The sequence below is a fragment of the Thalia democratica genome, chromosome 2, assembly GCF_965202585.1.
Source record: "Thalia democratica chromosome 2, ktThaDemo2.hap1.1, whole genome shotgun sequence".
NCBI lineage: Eukaryota > Metazoa > Chordata > Thaliacea > Salpida > Salpidae > Thalia > Thalia democratica.
Genome location: NC_139166.1, coordinates 33,737,253 through 33,758,729, shown reverse-complemented (window position 1 = coordinate 33,758,729; position 21,477 = coordinate 33,737,253). Strand labels below are relative to the sequence as shown.

At 24.2% G+C, this 21,477-nt stretch overlaps 1 protein-coding gene across 2 annotated transcripts in view; it reads right to left on the bottom strand.

The window, feature by feature from the left end:
- Positions 1-460: 460 nt before the first annotated feature.
- The window catches only part of LOC145849828 (semaphorin-3ab-like), a 33,199-nt gene continuing 12,182 nt past the window's right edge, over positions 461-21,477 (bottom strand). Inside the window, exons 6-21 of one of the 2 annotated variants that reach the window (XM_082954903.1) lie at positions 18,374-18,580; positions 14,651-14,764; positions 14,040-14,258; positions 13,361-13,462; positions 12,351-12,464; positions 11,813-11,926; positions 10,949-11,057; positions 7,739-7,846; positions 6,880-7,056; positions 5,758-5,898; positions 4,746-4,860; positions 3,885-3,973; positions 3,634-3,708; positions 3,099-3,378; positions 1,957-2,228; positions 461-1,424 (exon numbers count right to left, since the gene is read on the bottom strand). In XM_082954903.1, coding sequence (XP_082811029.1) covers positions 1,288-1,424; positions 1,957-2,228; positions 3,099-3,378; positions 3,634-3,708; positions 3,885-3,973; positions 4,746-4,860; positions 5,758-5,898; positions 6,880-7,056; positions 7,739-7,846; positions 10,949-11,057; positions 11,813-11,926; positions 12,351-12,464; positions 13,361-13,462; positions 14,040-14,258; positions 14,651-14,764; positions 18,374-18,580 — 2,373 coding nt within the window. In that variant the 3' untranslated portion in view covers positions 461-1,287. The remainder of the gene's footprint in view (positions 1,425-1,956; positions 2,229-3,098; positions 3,379-3,633; positions 3,709-3,884; positions 3,974-4,745; positions 4,861-5,757; positions 5,899-6,879; positions 7,057-7,738; positions 7,847-10,948; positions 11,058-11,812; positions 11,927-12,350; positions 12,465-13,360; positions 13,463-14,039; positions 14,259-14,650; positions 14,765-18,373; positions 18,581-21,477) is intronic. The other variant, XM_082954904.1, reaches the window with a different exon arrangement.

Below are 21,477 nucleotides of genomic sequence, written 5' to 3'. Positions count from 1 at the left end.
TAATTTCTATTAATTCGTTTATTATTACAATTTTTTTTTTGTATTTTTGATATTACCCCTAACCCTTGGTCGGTAAATTTATAAAATTCTTATATTTTTATTACTTTTTTTTTACTATCACTGTTACCCCTAACCGTTTGTCGATTTCTATTTTTCTTGTTAATATTATTTTTTTTCCACTACTACTACCCCTAACCCTTACTTATTTTATTTTTCTTTTATTTATCTTTTTTTTCACATTCGTGCAAAAGTGTCTTCGTGCATATTTGACCCGTCCCAATTCTTAGTATACCTTTGTTAATATATTTTAATTAATCTGTTTAAACTATCATATTAGCTTAGTAAAACTTTTTTTTTAATCTAAGACTTGTAATTTCATAAAAAAGAAACAGGTTGTAAAACATTTTTAACTTAAAATTATATTTTGTAAAATATCACTTATAATATATTTAAATCAAATTAAACAATGTTTATTAATATAAAACGAAGCACACAGTTCAAAATGTACAAAAAAGAAACATTATTTTAAGTTTTAAAGTCATCAGTTTACCCTGTGATAGTTTAATGTTAAGAAATGTAGAGTAGTTGTATGATTTTCAAAAGTTTCGTTGCATTAAATACAGTGATGATTAATTTTTTTCAAAACAGACAATGCTTAAATTTAATTGACATTAAAATTAAATAAAACATACATTAGAATATTAAGAATAAAAACGTCATGATAAAAAAGCAAAACTTTAATTTTTTTTTCGTTATTAGTATCGTAAACAGCTTTGCAACTAAGACACAGTTTAACTTAAAGCTTAACTTTTTGCTACAAGTTATTGCAAACAGAGTATTTTTTACATTATAAACCAAGATTTTATATTAATTTTAAGATCTGATTTAATAATTCAAACGTCAACAGAAAGCTACAAGCAAGCACCTTACAATGCTTTAAAAAATGAGGACTACTAACAGTTAGTTCGAGTCAAAATTGACCACCAGAGAATGTTACAGCTTTAATACAAATATAACCTTAACAATAAAAAAGTCATCAAACGATTTTTTAACCAAATAATAAAATACTAGATTTATAAAGCAAACAAAGGCAAAAAGTATAGTTTTTAGTTGTAAAAAAGATTGGTTTTGTAATCTAGTACTCTAAAAGTCAATGGTCCAAGTTCATAAGCACCCAGTATGTACTAAAAAATGGTCTCAACTCTTTATGCTTGTAAGCAACAAATAAATTCTTTCATTTTCAATCTTCACAGAAAACTTTTCCTCAAAAATTCACACAACTATTTTTCATTTTGCTACAGAAGAGCGATTTGAATTTGACACGTCAACTTGGTTTAAACTTTTGAAAGGCGATGGTGGAGCTGTAGCGTAGGTGTCAGTGGTGGATGATGACGTGGTAGATGATGTCACTACTTCAATGCTACCTTTATAATGCCAAGATGTTACATTTTTGTCAATTTGTAATAAGGTTTGATAACAAAATATAATATTTTATGTAGAAGTAACTCTACGGTTTAAGATATTAAATAGTTTATTATTAACATTATTATTGATACTTATATTATAATCACTATTAGTAGTTCTTCCTACACATACAAATATAAACATTTTTTAAATAAAATAAAAAATATTTAAAGCTTTAAGTCTGTTTACTATGAAATTCATAAAAGTAAACAAGGTAGCTTGGATACACAAATAATATAAAATATAGTTATTTTATTTGTTATGTCTTTTTAAGATTTAAATACATAAAAAACTTATGATCAGTATGTTAAAACTTTTTAGAAAACGATTAAAAACCTTTGAGTATTTCTATACAACGATAATTTTTAATTATCATACAAATAGTTTTCTTTTTGAATATTTTTTTAGTGAGTTTAGCTGTAACTATTTGAAAAGTATAAACTTTTTTTTTGTGACTTTTTTTTACTTATACTATATTTTTTTAAATATCACCTTCTGTGCGAACAGCATCAATAAGCGAATTAAGACTTCCGATGGGAGAAGGACTTCTTAATGGTGAAGGTGATCTTAACGGCATCAGAGGTGAAGTCCTTGTTGGTTGGATTGTCGAATCACTGCTATTTGTAGTAGGACTCTCCCCATGATGTGAATTAAGTATTGAAGATATTTCAGGGTCTTCATCTTCGTTGGTATCTTCTAATTGGATGTCAACTCCTTGAACCTCAAACATGAAACCAGCATCCGTTTTTATTATTTTGCTGCACCTGTTAAATGTTTAAGAACCTTCAAGGAAAATATTTTTTTTACTTAACTATATTAATAAGTTAATTAAACTTTATTCATTCTTCTTTTTATGTACCAAGGTAGTATCGTTTAAAGCAGGGTTTCCCAAAGTTGGCCATGAGCAGCAAAGGGGGGCCATGTGCAGTTAAGGAGCCATAGGGGGGCCATCAGCTCATAATTTGAAACTTACACTAGATATTATGGAGTAGCTGATGAAAAGCAAACCAAAAATAAGGTCTTGGCGTTTTTAGTGGTAGCTTTGAAACTTACACTAAATATTCTAAAGTTGTTAATGAAGAGCAAAAGAAGGTCTTTTAGGTCCTTTTAATGGAAGTTTTTTGAGTAATCCTATTGAAGGGGGCCATAGCTTTTTTAATTTCTTTTAAGGGGGCCATTTGAAAAAAAGTTTTGGAAATCCTGGTTTAAAGTATTTTTAATCTAAAAATGACTTTTTTTAAAAACTTAGTTTTTAACCTTTTTGGATAAACAAATCACAAGTAGTTAAAAAATGAACCAGTAAAACATAAAATTTATTACTTTACAAGGTAAATACGAAAACTTGTTCTTAAATCACAAAATAAAACAGTTGCACTTTTGAAAAAGTTTATGAACTTATTAAGTTTTGAAAAACCAAAAATATCAAGTTTATTGAAACTGATTAAAGCATAATTCTATTAAAAGTATACAAGTAATTATTAAAGTCACTTTTTTATAAAAGTATTAATAAAGTTTTTTAAACATCATTTCATATTGTATTAAAACTATTTTATAAAATTATTCAATACCTTATCTAGACTGAACTAAAAGTATTTTTTATATACAATAAAACTTAAAGTTTAAGTTCAAAAAACCTGTGTTTTTTGTTGTCGATGGTCACAAAAAACTTTTGCGCAGGAATTGAAGTAGACCTTGCCACAAGATTTCGTCTTTTCCTTCTACCTTGGTTGTCATGTCTCCCTAGTGTCATTGAATGTGTTAATGAACTGTTGGCATTCAAAGATGAGTTCAATGGAGTAGAAGGGTCACTATTCAATGCAGAGTCATTAGGATGGGAAGAAATTACTTGTTGTCTTGACTCATTGTTAGGAGTTATCGTTGAATTTTCATCGGCGAATGGAATCTTTTCCAAGTCTGTGTTGAGTAAAACAAAAGTTTTATAATAATTTTGCAGTATTAAAAATATTGTCAAAAATTGACTTGTTATGTATTTTTTAAACTATAATCAAGTACAATTTCCTGCACATAATTATTAAGAATCGGAGGATAAAAGTTTAATTAACTTTAAAAAATTAACTGTATAAATATAAATGAAAATAAAAAGTATAATGATGAACTAAATATATGCAAAATCAATAAAAAATTACTGAGCATAGTATTAAAACTTACTTATAACAAGTGGTTTAACAGCTGCAACTTTTTTCTTGAATGATGGGTGACGCTGGATCAAACTTTTGCTTTCTTCTAAAGTTTACAAGTTTAGAGTATTAACAAGATTATTTTAGACAGTTTAGAATTAACACAATTTTACAAAGTACTATTTAAACATTAAAACTGTATTTTTAATGTTTAATTAGTTACTTAAGCTCGTGCTTCAGTGGCATTTTTTTTTAATATACAAGCTAAAGAGCAATAATTACCATTGTTTTGAGGTGACGTATATTCTGTAAGAAATTCTATATTTGTCTGTTTGATAGGTTTTTTATTTCTTTCATTTGTTTCTGAGTACCTTCATAAACATTAAATTTAATAAGAACTGATTGCGATTTAACGTAAAAAACCAAATATTAGGTAAGTTATTTTTTAGTCATTTCTACCATTTGGTAATACTGCATTAAAGGCACAATGACTATTTTCAAAATTTGGTCTTATTTAATAGTTTTTTTTACCAAGCTACAAAATTCTTTTTACATATTTTAAAATTTCAAAACAATGTTTGAAATACACCAAGCCAAACTTGGAGGCAAGAATAGGTTCCTTATGGGAGGCGCAAACTAAAACTGCGAAAAAAGACTATTTCACTAAAAATCTATCTTTTCCTACGTTTTTTGACATAAACACCTCAAATTTTCAGGAATATTTCTTGCAGTATTTAAAAAAATCTGTTGGAAGGAATTTTTAAAAAATAAAAAAATACTTTTTTTATCTATACAAAAAAAAGTTTATTTTGTTTTTTTTTAATTCTGTTCCAACAGACTTTATAAATACTGAAGAAATATTTCCTGAAAGTTTGAGGTAGCTTTCTCTAAAACCGTAGGAGGAAATATATTTTAGTGATTTCTAGTTATTTGCAGTTTTAGTTTGTGCCTCCCATAAGGAACCTATTGTAGTCTCCGACTTTGACCGGCTATATCTCAAAATTATTTTGAGTTTTAAAAATCTGTAAAAAGCAACTTGTAGCTTAGTTAATTTCAATTAAATAAGATTAAATTGTGAGAAAGGTGACCCTTCAATTAAAAAATATACAGCTACAATAGGCATCATATTTAAATTAAAGTTACCTTGAGTTGTTTTCAAGTTTTTCTTTATGACAATAACTTCCAGTCTCTCTTCTTTTTAAAACGAAAATTATTGATGGAATAGAAACCATTAGAATTGTCAAGCATACTGCAATTACTGTAAATATGCATTTGAGTTATAAGTCATTTAAGAAGCTTGGAAAATAATTTAATTTAGTGTTTCCAAAAATAATTTTTACAATAGCTCTTATAGCACAATCGTCCTCTTTTATTAGATATCTCCCTTTTAAATTTTACTGCTCATTTACATTTATACTTCATTGCTAGTTATTGCCCCTTGATAGTCAATATCGCCCCCAAGAGACGATTTTCCCATTTTGGTAAACCTTGGGTTAGTGAAATTGTAAAAATAATTAATCTATATAGGTGTTAAGTAAGAATATGTAATTTGCTGTAAAAAATTAGTCCCGACTATTCATTATTTTTCTTTGTTTTACTTAAGAAAAATGTAACTAATCGTTTAAATCTTTTCTTAAGGTCAAATATTGATATTAAGCTAAGAAGTAAATTTTTAAAACTACCCAAAACTTTCAAGCACCCTCCCTCCTTCTCCCTTTTAATAGCTATTGTCAGAACTTACTAAAATTGCCCAAAAAGGGGCAATAACGTCCCTTTTAAAAAACCCTGATTTAATGGTAACAAAAAGGCAAAATTACCAATAATTTATAAAGAAAACAAAATCAATACAAGTAAAAACGTTTGAAATCACAACTTTTAAACTGTTGTTACTACACAGTTAAGTCAAAATTGTTTTGTTTATCAATACTAGTGAAACATAACAATTACAAAAATGTGACAAAAATTGATAATAAACAACCAATATAACGAAGTAGTTTATATATAAGAATTAGATCAATAGATCTACAAGGCAATAATAACTCTACATAAATTTTTTAACACAGCAAACAAGTTAAACTATATATAATATATTCGGAAATATATAAAAACTATATTCCGAATAATATAAAAGCAGTTATTTATGTTACCAAATAACCTATAATGTTTATATCTACACTGCCTATAACAGGTTCTGGTGTGATCTCTTTATTTGAGTCAATTTCACTGATGGCAGGGGTCTTTGTAGTGGTTTGGTCGACAAATGAAGTAAGTTCGATCTTAGACCCAACGTCGACAACTATAAAAGTAAAAAAAAACTAGTTTAAACTATTAATGATCAATATATAAAAAAAAACATTTAATTGAAAAATTTACAAGATAAAATATATTCAAAATTATTATAAAAGGACTTTTTTTTCTAAAACGATGATAGTTTTTTACTTTAATTATATTATTTTAATATATAAATTTTTTAAGTACTTGCTTTTTACACTTTATCAGAAATATTTGCAGACAAGTTGAGCTCCCTAGCTTATAAAAGTTAGTTGCAGAAGTTTCTTAGTAAGTGTTTAAGAAATTTATGATAAAAAAACTATCTGCAACTGATTTGTATAGCAAACTTACATTTTTATGCAAAGGTATAGTTATATATAAGGTTAAAGTTTCATTTTTACATAACGTTTTAAACTTCAACAATTTGAAAAAGATAATATAAATCAATATTTTAGGTACAACGTTTTTTTTGCGCTTTAGTGTATCTGTAGTTCTGTGTTTGATTATCGTTTTCTTTTTGTGATTTTTATTAACATGTGGTGGTTATTAGCATGTATATTGTGGTTTTATACATGATTTTTTTTAATGTTATTATTTTAAAAATCAATACGTAACTATATACTTAAATTTTTATGCAAATTTTTGAAAAAGTTTTCACGATTTTTTTCATTATAAAATTTAAAACTCTAATTCTTAAAAAATAAATTTTATTAAAAAAACAAACTACCGTGAACAGTATGTTTTCAAAAGTCTAATAGATAATTATAACTGCAAATTCTCAAAACACATAAATACGAAACAAAATAATAAGTTTTCACAGTAGTTTTTTTTTAATTTTATTGAATATCTGAATTAACACCAAGTCTAAAAAACTTTATAATCTACGAATATCAAAAAACTATGCAATAAATTAAATAAATATAAAAATTATATACAATCAATATAACAGATTAGAAATATCTGAACTTCGTACATATTTATAATATTAGTGTTTATAAAAACTCACTATCAGGTGAAACAGTAACTACTGGTTGTTCTTCGTAGACTTGGTAATCGACAATAGCTACATTAACACCATCAATAATATAATTACATCTGTACGTTGCAACATCTTCAAGTGAATTGAAATCGTTGATGAGGAGTCTCTTCATTTTATCAACTTCAAATTTGTCATCTAGCACAACTGGTGATAAAATGTGTTGATTAAATACGTTTCAAATCAAATCAACAGTTTTTTTATGCTAGAAAAAAAATTATGCTTACGAAAAATTTAAAACTAATATGAAAATCACAAACTGTTTTATAAATTCTATCAAAAAATGTCAAAACACAAATACTTTATAACAAATCTTACCTAATTAAGTTTTTTATGATAAGCTATTAAATAAAAACAGCATGCAACTACAGATAATTTTAATTAGTAAATATACATCACTTCAATTATTTTTTTTGTGTCCTAAAAAATCACTAATATTAAACATTTGAAAACTAGTATGCTAATTTTTTTTGCAATAAAAATGAATCATGTGAAGTTTATCTATATAATGTTACAAGTATTAAGATTCCATATTGTTTAAATAATGTTTAAAAAACGATTTTTGAAGCATGAAATAACGTTTACAATAATGTTTGTGGTAAAAGATTAAACAATTTTTTTTACTTAGGAAAAAAAAAGAGAAAATCAAAGTTTTTCTTTCAAAGCTCGAATCTCAACATTAAGAAATAAACAATAAGTCTAAATTGTAATTTACAAAAAAGAGTAAGAAAAAAAAAGTTTAGTTCAATTGGTAAACATAATTAAGATCATTGTTTTTTTAAAGCTACCAGTTGTCAACTATTATGAGTTAATAATAAAAAAATCTAACTTTTGTGTTTGTTGCCATCTCGGTATATTTTCCACCAAACAGCTACCATTCTATTACTTAAACCCATAGATTTTTCACCATAAACTACTGTTTCCCCATTTGCAGGTACTAAAATATTTTAAGTGTAAGAAATTTAATAAGTTGTTTCTTTATTTTCAGAAACTAAAACAAAATTTACATGTAACTAAAAAAATATATCAACTTTAAACTTTTTTAACTAACAATTAACATATATATATATAAATATTTATAAAAATTAAGTCAAGTAGGAATAAGTGGTGCTTGTAAATCAAAAGTTCTTCACTTAAGTTCCATTATTTTGAATATGAACTATTTGACTTTTTTTAGATACTACGTTTGTCTTATGTTACAATAAAACCATAAGAAATTTTGTTAGGTTGCCTTAACTTGTTTTAACCGGAGTTCAGACACATAAAAACTTAATACGTAAAAGAACAAAGTAAATACTGTAAAAAACTAAAAACTGTTTAACAGGTTAATAAAAAAAAACAGCAACATTTTCATACTAAATTAAACTAAAGGCAAGATTTATACTAAAACTTACACTTAAAATTTTATGTACAAAAGCTTGGTTCTGAAAATCTAAAATCTAAAATTTTCAACTTTTTTAAAGTTGTAAAAAAACATAAAACTAATTTAATAAAATTTCTAATATGATGCATTCAAATGGAAAATTTTTGAAAAACTTTATCGTTGTAGTTAACAAATAATTACGTTTTAAATAAAGTTATCATTGGTTTCGTTCTCATTAGGACAAACACAGTAATGTTATTAATCGAAATTAAAAAAAGAAAAAATTAAATTTTAGTTTACAAATTATGTACTATATTTCATATAACGTTAAATTCAGAATAGTCAGCCTTAAATAAATTATCTTACGCGTGCATGATTCAAAAAAACATATTTTATTGCATATCTATTAAAAAAAAATATATATATAACTCATAGTTAATTATTAAGTGGATAGGCGTCAGAAAGCACATCGTCACTTTAGCATGGAGTGACACTTTAGCACGGAGTGTATTTAGCTTTACTTGAGAACAACCGATACTTTCAAACTAATTAATTATACTAAAATTAATATTATACTTAGTAAAATGTCTAAAGTTGAACTTAATACAGTCAGCATCCTGTTGAGTACGGATTTTAGGAATTTAAAGTGTGAATTCAAGGGGAAGAATACTTACCAAAGTTACTTCTGCTTAAAACTATAATTAATAAATTAATTTTCTTTGAACTGTTCAAATAAGGGTTTGTTTGTTTATCTTTTTGTGTTTAGCAAACTTCTTCAGCCATAAAAAATTTTGAAATGTTGTTAATTTTATATTATTATTTGATTTTTTAAAATGTATATTTAAATGATGTTAAATTACTTAACAATTATTAAGCTTAACAAACTAATAAATGCGAAATTAGTTCTAACACTTTTGAAAGTATCGTCTTAAAAAGATTTTAAGTAAAGTTATACTATAAGTTTTTAAAACTAAAAAAAGTAATAAAAAAGCTAAACAAAAAGATAAATTGTTGAAGTAAGTTTATTTAGCCTTTAGTAGTCTATATTAAAATTTTACAACAAATAGATAAGTATTTTAAAAATTACGAGACGCGTGCTAAAATTCTACGTATGTAGAATTAAGAGGAACCTGAAACATTTTCGTATTACGATTTTTGAAGCTATACATATTTTTAGTAAATATTTTGTAATAAAGTATTTATAGCTTTTTAAAAACAAAAGTAAATTATTTATCAATATTTTTATCTAACACCTTTCTTATAAATCTATGCTTAAAATTTAACCTTAGTTAAGTTAATTAAAAGAAATTTAAATGTTTAAAAAAATCTAGAGCTCGTGTATACTGCTAGGTTTATAAAAATATCTCTATGTTGAAAACATAGTAAAAGTATAAAAATATCTTACTTAAAATTGTATAGTAAAATGAGTTAATAGAGGTGGTAAATTTTTATTTATCTTATTAGTATAAAGTTAAAGTTTGAAATAACTAGTAGTACAACTCAAACACAAAGTTTTAGTTGAAGCTTAAATTTGTAACACATTTAAAGCTTGTTAACTTTTAGTTTACTTGTTGCACAGTTTGTTTTTATGTATTTAAACATAGTAGTGCATATGTTATATAAGCAGAAAAAAGAATCGTGCTAAAGTGTCACTTTGTGCTAAAAGACGCCGTGCTAAAGTGACACTCTGTGCTAAAGTGTCACTTCATACTTGATAACCTAGATGACCTTTTTGATAGTGTACAGTATATAGAGCTTAACATAATGCAAACATAAGTATGTTCTTTTAACTAATAGTTTATTATTCTCTTGTAAAATTATTTAGACTCTATCTAAAATAACTTTAATAAATTTATATTATATTTTATACTAATAAAAACAATTAAACCATAATCAAAAAAAAAAACTTATTTAATGGAATAGTGTAAACAGTGTTTTTAATCCAATAATGAGCTGTGCACAGTTTTTTTATTTCAGAAGCCATTAATATAGTCAGGGTTGCCACTCGTTTTTTCAAAAAAATTTCCAAGTTTTCCAAATTTCTTCCAGGCTTTTAAAAGTACACATTTTTGGGTCTATTTTTAGTTTAAAGTTAAGTTTAAGGTAACAAAACTGTGTAAAATAGTATAAAAACATTGAAAAGATACTGTAAAGCTATTTTACATATGTTTTTATTAGAAAAAAAATAATTGATGACAAAATTTTTTTATTTATATAATAGACTTTTTGAGTCAAATCGAAATTTTACCACTGAACATGTCAAAAGTTATAAATTTCAAGTTTTTACAGGTTTTTTTTGCCTAAATTGTCAAATTCCAGGTTTCTCAAGGTTTCCAGGTAAAGTGGCAACCCTGTATAGTGTAATAATGTTAAAGCATATTTATGACACTAAAATATTGATATTTTTAAATTAAAATAAATGTTAAATATAGTGCAATAAATGTTAAAAACCTAGCTTTGATTATAATAAATAGAAAGTTAAGTCATTTAAAACTATTGGTTTGTAATTTTAATACGTTTTACTAGAGTCTAGTAAAATTGCTACTTACGCTTAATGACATGAATAAAATCTTAAGAAGTGTATAGTAATCTAAAAATATTTGACAGTGGCATAAACTAAACTAAAATTTAACTTATATCACAAACTTAAAAACATAAGACATAAATGCTAATAACCCGATTTTCGATAAACCACTGGTTCAATTAAGCCACATTGTTTAATTTCACTGATATCTTGAAACAAATCATCATTATTTGTATTATTTAAATCCACAGCTGTACATTTCTGCGTAATAAAATATCAATATATGTGCGTACCTAGGTTGATGGAAAAATAAGTTTATACTGTTTGAATTAAACAATATAAAGTAGTTGACTGAATTACCTAAAAGCTAATACAATAACAACTAAAAATATATGACTTTAAGAAGTATTTATTTTAAGAATTATCGTTTTTGAACTTGAAATTTTAATTTCAAAGTAATTATTAAAACGAAAACAATATTAAGCGATAAACAGTAGAGCTTTGAAAACTAATTAAAATTTAATTCTGTACATACATTTTATCAATAAAATGAACAGAGCGAAATGTTTGTACCAAAGTACAAAAATGCTTTACAAAGTGTTTGTTAACAAATAAAAATTGGTAAAGAAACTTTTAAAAAAGCGGGAAATATGAAATAATACGTTAGATAATCTGATCAAATGCAAATAAACGATAGGCGCAAAACTTAGTTTAAGTAAAAGAAATGTTTAAAAAATTTGTTTTTGAAACAAAATCATGTTGCCTTTTTCGCGTTGAAAATTTCAAAAACTATATTCAATATATTTTAGGTACGTTTTAAAATAATTATTTGAAACTAAAACTTAGTTTTATAAAACCAATGTTTTAACTTTATACCAGTGAAAACAAGTATCAATAATACAATTAGCGTTATAATTACAAGGAAAATATACTAAAAGCAAAACAGAATGAATAAAATAGTAAGCCTGAATCAAAGTGATTGAATCACGACCGATTTGATAAGATGTTAAACTAACATTTTGCATTTTATTCCAAGCACATGTAGGGTCCTTGCTAAGCAAACACATAATACAGGGGTTACATGAAGGTTGACAGAAAGAAGTGTAAATGTCACATTGTGATGTTGGTAGCTGTTAATTTGTCAACAATTTTTTTTTTTTATTAATTACGATTGATAAACAAAATAAACTCAACATAGTAACAAAATTGGTTGTATACTATTTTTTGACTAAAATGACAAAAAACAAGCATGATTATATTTAAAAAAATTACCTCTAACCTTGTGGTAGAAGTAAATAATGTTTTATTTCAATTTTTAAATTGATATTAACATTAAAATTTTGTTAAATCGTCATATTATTTATTGTTAAAAAAATTTTAAAGTTAAGAATGTTAAATAGTAAAGAATTCACTGGATGAACAAAATATTTTTATACTTCATAGGTTTTATTTTCTAAATTCAAGATAAACTTCACTTTTTACAAACTAAATGATTGTATATAAGTGTTAAATATAGCTTATTGCACATGTTTAAATATGTACAAATATACTTACTTGAAGTATAAAAGAACTAGTAGATACATAAAGTTGTTTCGAAGATATTTCAAGTTTTTTTATTTTCCGTTTAGTTACTTGAAATTGTGCTAGTTCCGTTAAAAATGATGATTCCTGATAATAATATTTTTTATTCTTATTAAAGTGCAAGGAAGAAGAAAAAAATATTTTGCAGCTCAAAATTATACATAATGCATAACTTGAAAGCTGAGAACTGTTTGATATTACACTGTTTTCACGAAAATTTTATTAATGATATATTTTTATTTTATTAGAAACTACAATTTTTATATTCATCGTTAAAACTTTTATATACTATCATTATACTGTTATTCGGAATATTTTCTATTAATAATGGTCTCAATTATAGTACAACAAAGTTTTCTCAAGGGTACTTATTACTGTCATAAAAAATAAATATTTCTTTTTATAATTTTAATAAAATTTACTATACTTATAGCTTTAAAAAAGTACTAAAAGTTCAATGGTTGGTATATGTTTAATGAAAATTATTCACTTAAATGTGCACTAAGTGGTTAACGACTACATTGATAAAGTTCTTGGCTGACAACAAGTAAAAGGTAAAAAATTCGATTTAAAGTTACTAAACCTGAGAAATAAAATTAAAAAAGTAACTTCAATTTACAATAGGGTAAAAAAGTTTAAGTTTAATTGATTATTTTTGTAAACAAAAATCATCAGAATTTGTGCTTAACATACCTTTAATTTATTATAATTTGAAATTAGCACTATTAACATACTCAAATATTAAAAAAAAATAATTCAAGTTGTTCAAAAAGCTAATCTTACTTTAAAAACTACTTTCATTCATTTTTAAAATATTAAAACTTAAAGTATTTTTTTTAACTTTAATTAACTTGAAATTACTATTGAAAATAAAACAACATGTTATAAGTTTATAATCAACATTAAGAACATTTTGAAAACCGAAAGCTAGTAATAGTTAATTTTGTGTTTTATTTATTAAAAATATTTTAGAAATGTCTTACTGGTTTAATGAGACGAAGTTTTATTACTTTTCCAGTCTCAGTCCCAACGAAAAATAGATCATGTTCAACTTCATTCAAGGACAAACCTTTGTAGGCAGCTATCTATTTCGTAAAAAATAATTAAAAAAGTTTTAAAAACATTTCAGATTAAATAAAACTTATAAAACTTCGAAAATATTGTTGATTAACAATATTTTTGTTTTCACTAAACAGTTATTTAAAATGTACCCATATATAAACTTAATTCTAAAATTACTTTTTCTTTATAATGTATAATATAAATTTATGTATAGGTACTCTACAATACTTATCTCGCTTAATAGTTGAATACTGCCAACTTATTTTTAAATCAAAATAATAATAAAAACTAACTAAATAAGTAAAAGTTGTTTTTTGAAGCAAAAAAGTTAAAACTAGCTTAATTTAAAAAATTTTACATAAAAGACCTTTCTTTTCTAAGCTGTAAAACCAATATAAATTAAACTGAAAAAAAATAACTTATGCAAACGTAAATAAGTATCACTTAATTGATTTCTTTTGAGTTTTACATTGTTTATGAGTTTATAAAGATATTCTATATCTTATGAAAGAACAAAACACTCACAAATAGATCCATACATAAAATAAAGGTTTAAAAGAAGAAAATAAAGATAACTTACACCTATACATTTGAACTTACTGAAGTAATTTGATAGTTTTTTAATCTTAACAAAGTTTTTGCTTTGTCAGGATTACCATGGTGTGATTTTGGGTTAGTAGATCTAAGCACATCTCTCAGTTTAGGGTGCTCATTAATCCAAGCAACATATTTTTCTGGAAGATTTCGGGTTGAAGATACATTGTTGAGTGTTTTTGAAGTGACGCACATGCCAGGTGAAATAGGGCTGTTTGGAGCTTCCTAGATAAAAATGATAAATATACAAGTTTATAAAAAGTAACTACACTAAATAAACAAAAAACGAAACACCTTGGGTCGATTTCTACAAAGAAATGCTATAAAAAGAAATTTTTTTTTAATCAATTTTACATAAAATAGCAAGTGAAAGTAAAATACTTTTAGTGGTTAATCCAATATATGAATATTTCTCTCCAAAAAACAAACTTAACAGAGCATAAAAAAAAGATTTTTTTTTAATAACATAAAATAATAACTTAAAGCTACTAAAAAATAAATATAATTCGGTCTAATTTAAATTTTTTTTATTTAGTTTTTTGGAATTTTCAAATAAAACCATAAAGAAATGTTTCAACACAGACGTTCTGTTTCAAAAAAAAAACTTGTTAAAATACCTTTCTGTAAACTGTTGTATATTTACTTTCAACTTTTTTTAAGAAATCAGAATTTTTAAACAACTCTTTAACTTGGTGAAGAGAAAATCCACAAACTGCAGAGCCGGATTTATCCTGTGTAAATACCAGTGTAAGTTAACTCTTGCATACTGTACATACGTTTTTTCTGCACATTTATTAAAACAAAAAACAGATCAGTTCAAAGTTGCATATAAAATTAAACTCGACGTTTGACTAATTTTAATCATTTCTAGAAAATCTTGAAATTAATACCATATCAGAGCAAATATAGACAAAGATTGATGTAAAAAACCTTAAACTTTGTTTTTATAAATTAAACGCTCACAATGTTTCAACATTCTGAAAGTTGGTTATAAAGAATTTATAGTTATTAGAATTATAACAGGAAAGTATTTCTTAAAAAAATACAATGTTACATAAAAACTAAAACAAATTGATGAGCTTATTATTCAACAACAATTAACCAAAATACGTTATATACTTAACTTTATAAAAAATATGTTAGTATTTTTCTAACATATTTACAATTATTACAATAATTGTAAATTATTTATAAATACTTTGAACACAAAGCCTCTTTCCCTAAGCCTTTTAAAAGCAAACCCAAAAATTGTACCCAACTTGCAAATCACCTATGGGATCTAAACAGTAACCATATAAAATACTCAATTGGATGGAAAATAGTAGAATCAGTAAAATCTAACACAAACCATACTAACATGAGCACTTTATGTAATTTAGAAAGACTCCATATAGCCCTAGCAGACAAAAGAAAAACCTTAAACAAGAGAAACGAACTGATAACCCAATGCCCGCATTACTTAAATGAACATTTATAGATTATAGCCCACATAAGTATAAATGTTATTAAGATATTAGATTATTGTTACTTGCATTACAACAGTATTCCCATTTTCAGTCTTAAATTGTTATATATAATATTTTTTTAAAGTCAGTTTTTTAGTAAATAATATTTTATTAAGATATTAAATAATTTGTTCATGCTTTATAACATACCCATTTCCAGTTTTAAATTATTATTATTATATTTTTTATAAATTTAAACTATTATGATTTTTTTGAGCTAGATTATTAGTAGATTATACTCTTTTTGGTTAATTCTCAACTTAATATTTTTTTTTAATTTAACATCTTAAATCTAACTCTCATTCTATCTTTCGCTTAACAAATATGTTTCACAAAAAGCCATTTTATTCTATGTCATCATAATATAACTGTGTTAACAACAACAATGCTTTCAAAAAATTCTAGTGTTTACCTGGTTTTATTTTAAACATTATTAATTAATTATAGGAACAATGTCCTTAATAATATTAACTTACAACTCTATAATTTCTAGCTCTATAAAGTTTTGTTTTTTTAAATCTATTAGATATCAATACCCCACTGTATACCATGGTTCAATTGTATTTTTTTATGGACTATAATTTAATATTTTTTAAATTAAAGATTGTTTAGCATCAATTTAATTCTTTTTTTTTTTTTTTTTTTTTGTAAAAAAAACTTAATTCAAACCAGTTTTTAGTTATTTTTCATTTTTACCATTAATATTTTACTACAGATCTACAATTTAAAAATCCACTCTGCGGTGAAACTTTGTAATTGTTTTTCTCAAAAATAATAAACTAATACTTACAATTATACATATGACGTTAAGGTTAAAAAAGGTTGGTAGTTCAAGACAAAACTACAAGTACTTAACTAACTATTGGACCATAAACTTTTTACTAAAATATACAAAACATTTCTAAATATGTGATGGGTTAGCCAAGTGTGTACTTATGAACAAACTTTGTTTTTATTTAAAAAAACATCTACATAATCAGAAAATTTAAAACTACTATGGGATCTAATGAGATATTTATTCAAATAGCAAAACTATTGTTTTATTACAAACTGCACAGATGCATAACAAATTCTAAAAGTGAAACAATAACAACAACAAGCTTTACTCAATTAGATGTACGTTAAATCTGAACTAAGTAAGTGATTATTTGAAAATATATGAATAAGGTTTGTTATAATGGTAGGTATGAAACTTAAACTAGTTTGTTGTAGTTTGGAGTTGTAGATTTTTTTTGTCATGTAACTATGAATAATACGAAATACTAAACAATTCTAATCCTAACAAATTAAGAAAAAAAAAAACTTTTATTTTTTTTAATATATGAATTTATAACCTAGGACTTATATTTTAAAAATACTTAAGATTATTTAATTATGAAACACTAAATGCACAAAATAAACACAGTAAATTTAATACAATTTGTTAGTAAGGAACAGGTACAGTAGAAATTTGGGCAGCAAATTCTTTATAGCAGTGGTTCTCAAACTTTTTAAAGCTGTGTACAGTAGATAATTAAAAAATACATATTTTATTTATTAAAAAATAACTTTATATAAATACTTTTTAATGTTAAATGTTGTTAAAACTATTAATAAACAATTTGTCGAAAAACATCATAAAACAGCTTTGGAAAATAAGGCAAATAATATTCACATACTTTGAAAATTGTAAATATAATCACAACTCATTAAAAACACTGTACACTATGTCAATTAATTTCAATGCACTTTTAAAAAATGGCTATAGAAAATAGAAAAATTATAGTAGATTTTAGAAAATGTCCAGTTTCTTGTTTAAATTCGAGAATAAGTATTTTTTAGTAGATTAAGCACTTTTAGTGTTCTACATTTTAAGATTTAATATATTATAAAATGTAAAAATAAATTAATAGCAAGTTTAGAAGAACAGACACTTAAAATGCTTTTTTATTTCATTAACATTTTTCATGTGTTTGTTATTTGTTTTCGTACATATGAATTAATTTTTGCTTTTTAAATCAAGACGACTACTGATCTCATTGATCAACCATCTTTTGGCTAAAATGCATAACAGAAACCAAAATGTGAAAATTAATTTTATTTACTTTAATGGTTTTATTATTTAGTTGAAATGTATAATTTTTACATGTCAGCAATTAAACAACAACCTACAATAAATATTTTCTAATTGTTCATTGATAAAAATATTCAAAATACATATAAAGTTTGTTCTAGGCAAGTTTGTATTCCTTTTATAATACTAATAAGGTACAGTAGTTAAAGTCTTTAATGAGATCCGAATATTTTAAAGCATTCAGAAATAAACTTATATAAATGGTTAAAAATATAAACCAATAATTTTCCAACGTTCATATAATATAACTTAGAAGTATACTTTTAAACTATTATAAAACTGTCTACACTTGCTAACTCAGCAACAAAAACGTTTTTTAAAATATCACAAAACACCACTGACTCAAGTGTATAGCTTTTTATGAATTAGCCAATGCACAGCTATGTTTTACAAATACTTTTAATTAAATACTAAAAAATTGTATCTACAGTATATCACACACGCCAACTATTTAGAATACTTTTTGTAAAATCCCTGTAAGTTTTATTTTCAAACTAATTTATTAAAATAAACTGAATGAACTATATGAGGTAGACTTCTAAAAAATTCAAAGATATTTTAAGTTTACAAACTTATCTAAAGCAACACTGCTTGACTGATTCCAAATACTTATTCACTCGTAAAACAAAAGGTGAGTTATAAGTTAAAATTGATGATAATTTTTTAAATATAATAAAATTAAAAATAGAGTAATTTCAGTTTTCCAACTTTAATCAACTAACACTATCAGTAAAAGTTCCATATAAGTATTTATCATCAACAACCACCATAGAAGTAACAATTGGGAAATGGTGTGATTTGTCTTCATTTTTCCCATTTTTTTGCTGCTTATCCTGAGAGCATTCAAGTTTTGCTGAGAGGAAAGAAGTCCATCGAAGTTTTAACTTTCCTTCATTGACGTCATGATATCCGTCATCATTTGCACATACCTATAACGCATCAAGTATTTAATATGTATTAACTAACAATTAGATCAAATTAAAATTTATTTTATTTTATGTGACTTATTAATTAATGTTCCTCATGTAATTGAGTGGCAAACGAAAATAAATATTTTATTAGTATATACAATATACATAACTCTCAAAAAACTTTGACAATTGAAGTTTAGAATTGGCGATTTTCACTCAACAAATATTTTAAGCTTTGTAAACTTATAAAGTAAGCAAGATAAAAAAAATATTGGGTATATATTGGCTTAACGATGGATATAAAAAACTTTTTTTTTTTAATTACTAAAATAAAGTATTTTAGACAACGATACAAGAATATTGTTTCGGTATCTTTTGTAACTTATTAAGAAAATCGATAAATGATTTAATTTTCATACGACCAAACAAAATACTTTCAAAAGTATTATGTTTTATAAAAAGTAAACCATTTAAACAGAAAATCATCATTTTCGTAAGTTTTTTAAGGTTTTTCTAAAAAAATACAAATGTTTTCTAATAAAATATATATAACATATATATAAATATAAATGTTTATATAAATATAAATGTTATATAAATGTTTATATAACATATTTAAACTAAAAATTTTTTTAAAGCAAAATTATGTACATTTTTTAATGCTTAACTTATGTAAAATTTCAAATCTTTTTAATGGCAGTAGGATAGCCTTAACATATAACTTCTTATAAATGTAATTTTTAAACTTAAATAATTTTATTTTTCTATACAGACTTAATTTTTTTCAACTAACAAAATATAATGTAAAAAAAACTACTCAAAATATTCAGGTTTTAAAACTGTTTAAAAATTTTGCTGCTAGAGTACTGTTGAAACTATTATTTAGTAGAAGCTCAATGTTACTCTGTAAACTATTTGCGTAACTGTTTTATAGCTAATTTATTAAACTTTAAAAAAGAATAATTTGCAAAGTTTAAGTATTTTAAGTTTAAATATTTTTATACTTATTTTAAAAAACTTATAAAATAGTTCTAACATTCAAAGACTTTTTAAAATAAAATAAAAACTCTTTACAAAATAAAGCTTTTATAACTTTATTAAAGGAATATCAACTTCACGATACAAACAGTTGTATGAAATACAAACAAGACTGCTGACGTATGTATGGTCACATAACATCTGTTCGCAATAAATATAATAAATTTATTCAAAAACTCAAAGATTCAGATGCAAATAAAGAAAAGTCTGTAAAGCGTATTTGAGAGTAGTTTTAAGTGTCTTATTCAAACAATAATCTTTGTTATAAATAATTTGATAGTTAATTGGTTTTTCAACAAATAATGTTGTTGTTAAAAATAAGTAACATATACTTAAACTTGAATTTTTAGAATGCATGGCTTTAAATAAGTTTTCAACCTAAATTAAAAATTATTTGGACTAATTATACATAAAATAAAAATAGATCAATAACTTTAAATTCAATAACACATTATAACGTTAAATAAAATGATTGTATTTTAATTTATTTGCCAGGCTTTAATAAAACGTGTATGCTTATATTGATAACAAAAGTTCTCATTTCTTTATATTTAAGAAATCGATTGTAGATTAAAGCTTTGATATTTACTTAAGCATAAACCACGATTGTATAACAAATTTAAGCCGTAAAGGACACACAAAACTAAACACATTTATTGACAGCTTTACTTTAGGATTTTTTTTTCTTTTACATTAAGTATGAAAATTTACTTTCGAGTATGAAAGATTGAGCCAGAAATTATAAAAAACTTGTAAATAAAATAGATTTATATACATTATTAAGATTATTCAAAAAATGTGACCAAAAAAGTACACTACTATTAGTATTTATACAATTTCTTACGTATTATCACAGCTTAGAAACAAAGCTAAAATGTATCCAAACCAGTATAGTTCACTGTTTAAAAAACATATTTACGTATTTTGTATATCTTTTTATATAAACTTTTTTACTTAGTCTTAGACCTTCAAAGAAATGTTTTAGTTTTTTGAACAAAGAAAAACTATAACATAGAATTTAGAACTCAATTTTGAATAAGTTTTTTTCAAAACTGAAATAGACTAAAAGCTGTCCAAACATCTTTATAGCAATCTAGTTTATCTTAAACGAAAGCAAAGTGACTGTTAACAACAAGCATTTAAGCTAAGTGTATAAAACTGAAATATCACAGAAAAATTATTTTTAAAGTATCAGCGTAGTGGCAGTTTTTAAAGTTTTTCGTTAATTCTGATTACAGATAAGTTTTAAATAACTTTCTCAAAACTATCATTTCATTCTTTACTAAACTAATAATTTTTTATCATGAATATGTTTTCAAAAAAAAAAATTCTCAAAAAAGGTTTACTTTTGTCTTTAAGCTTTTTATTTTAGTTCTTTCATTAAAAAATTTATTTAATTTTAAAGGAGCATTTTCTGAAAACTTTGGTTTCCGAAGGTTTAAAATATAGAATGATAAAACTGCTTTAGATGTGTTTGATCAGGTATGTTTTTACAAACCAAACTACACCTGATGATTCAATTATGGTAAATATTTACGAGCATAAAGTTAATTTTATAGGCAAATTTATAAATTTTTCAAAAAACATAAAACTTTAATGTCAATTATTTTCCTTATCTTAAAAGCTATCTAGAAATTTTTTTTTTATCTTAGAGAACGCACCTTTGTCTTTAATTTAAGAAGAAGAAAAAATTGGTTTGGGGTTTGAATCATTTAATGGGGTCCCTCCAAAAATAAAGGGTTTTTTTTCTTTTTTTCATTCAAATTGCCTTATAACCAAAAATTAATTAAAAAAAAAAAATTTTTTTTTTGATTTCCCTTAGTTTGCATGTTATTTAAACTCTTAAATAGTTATTTTATAAATAATGCTAATATCTT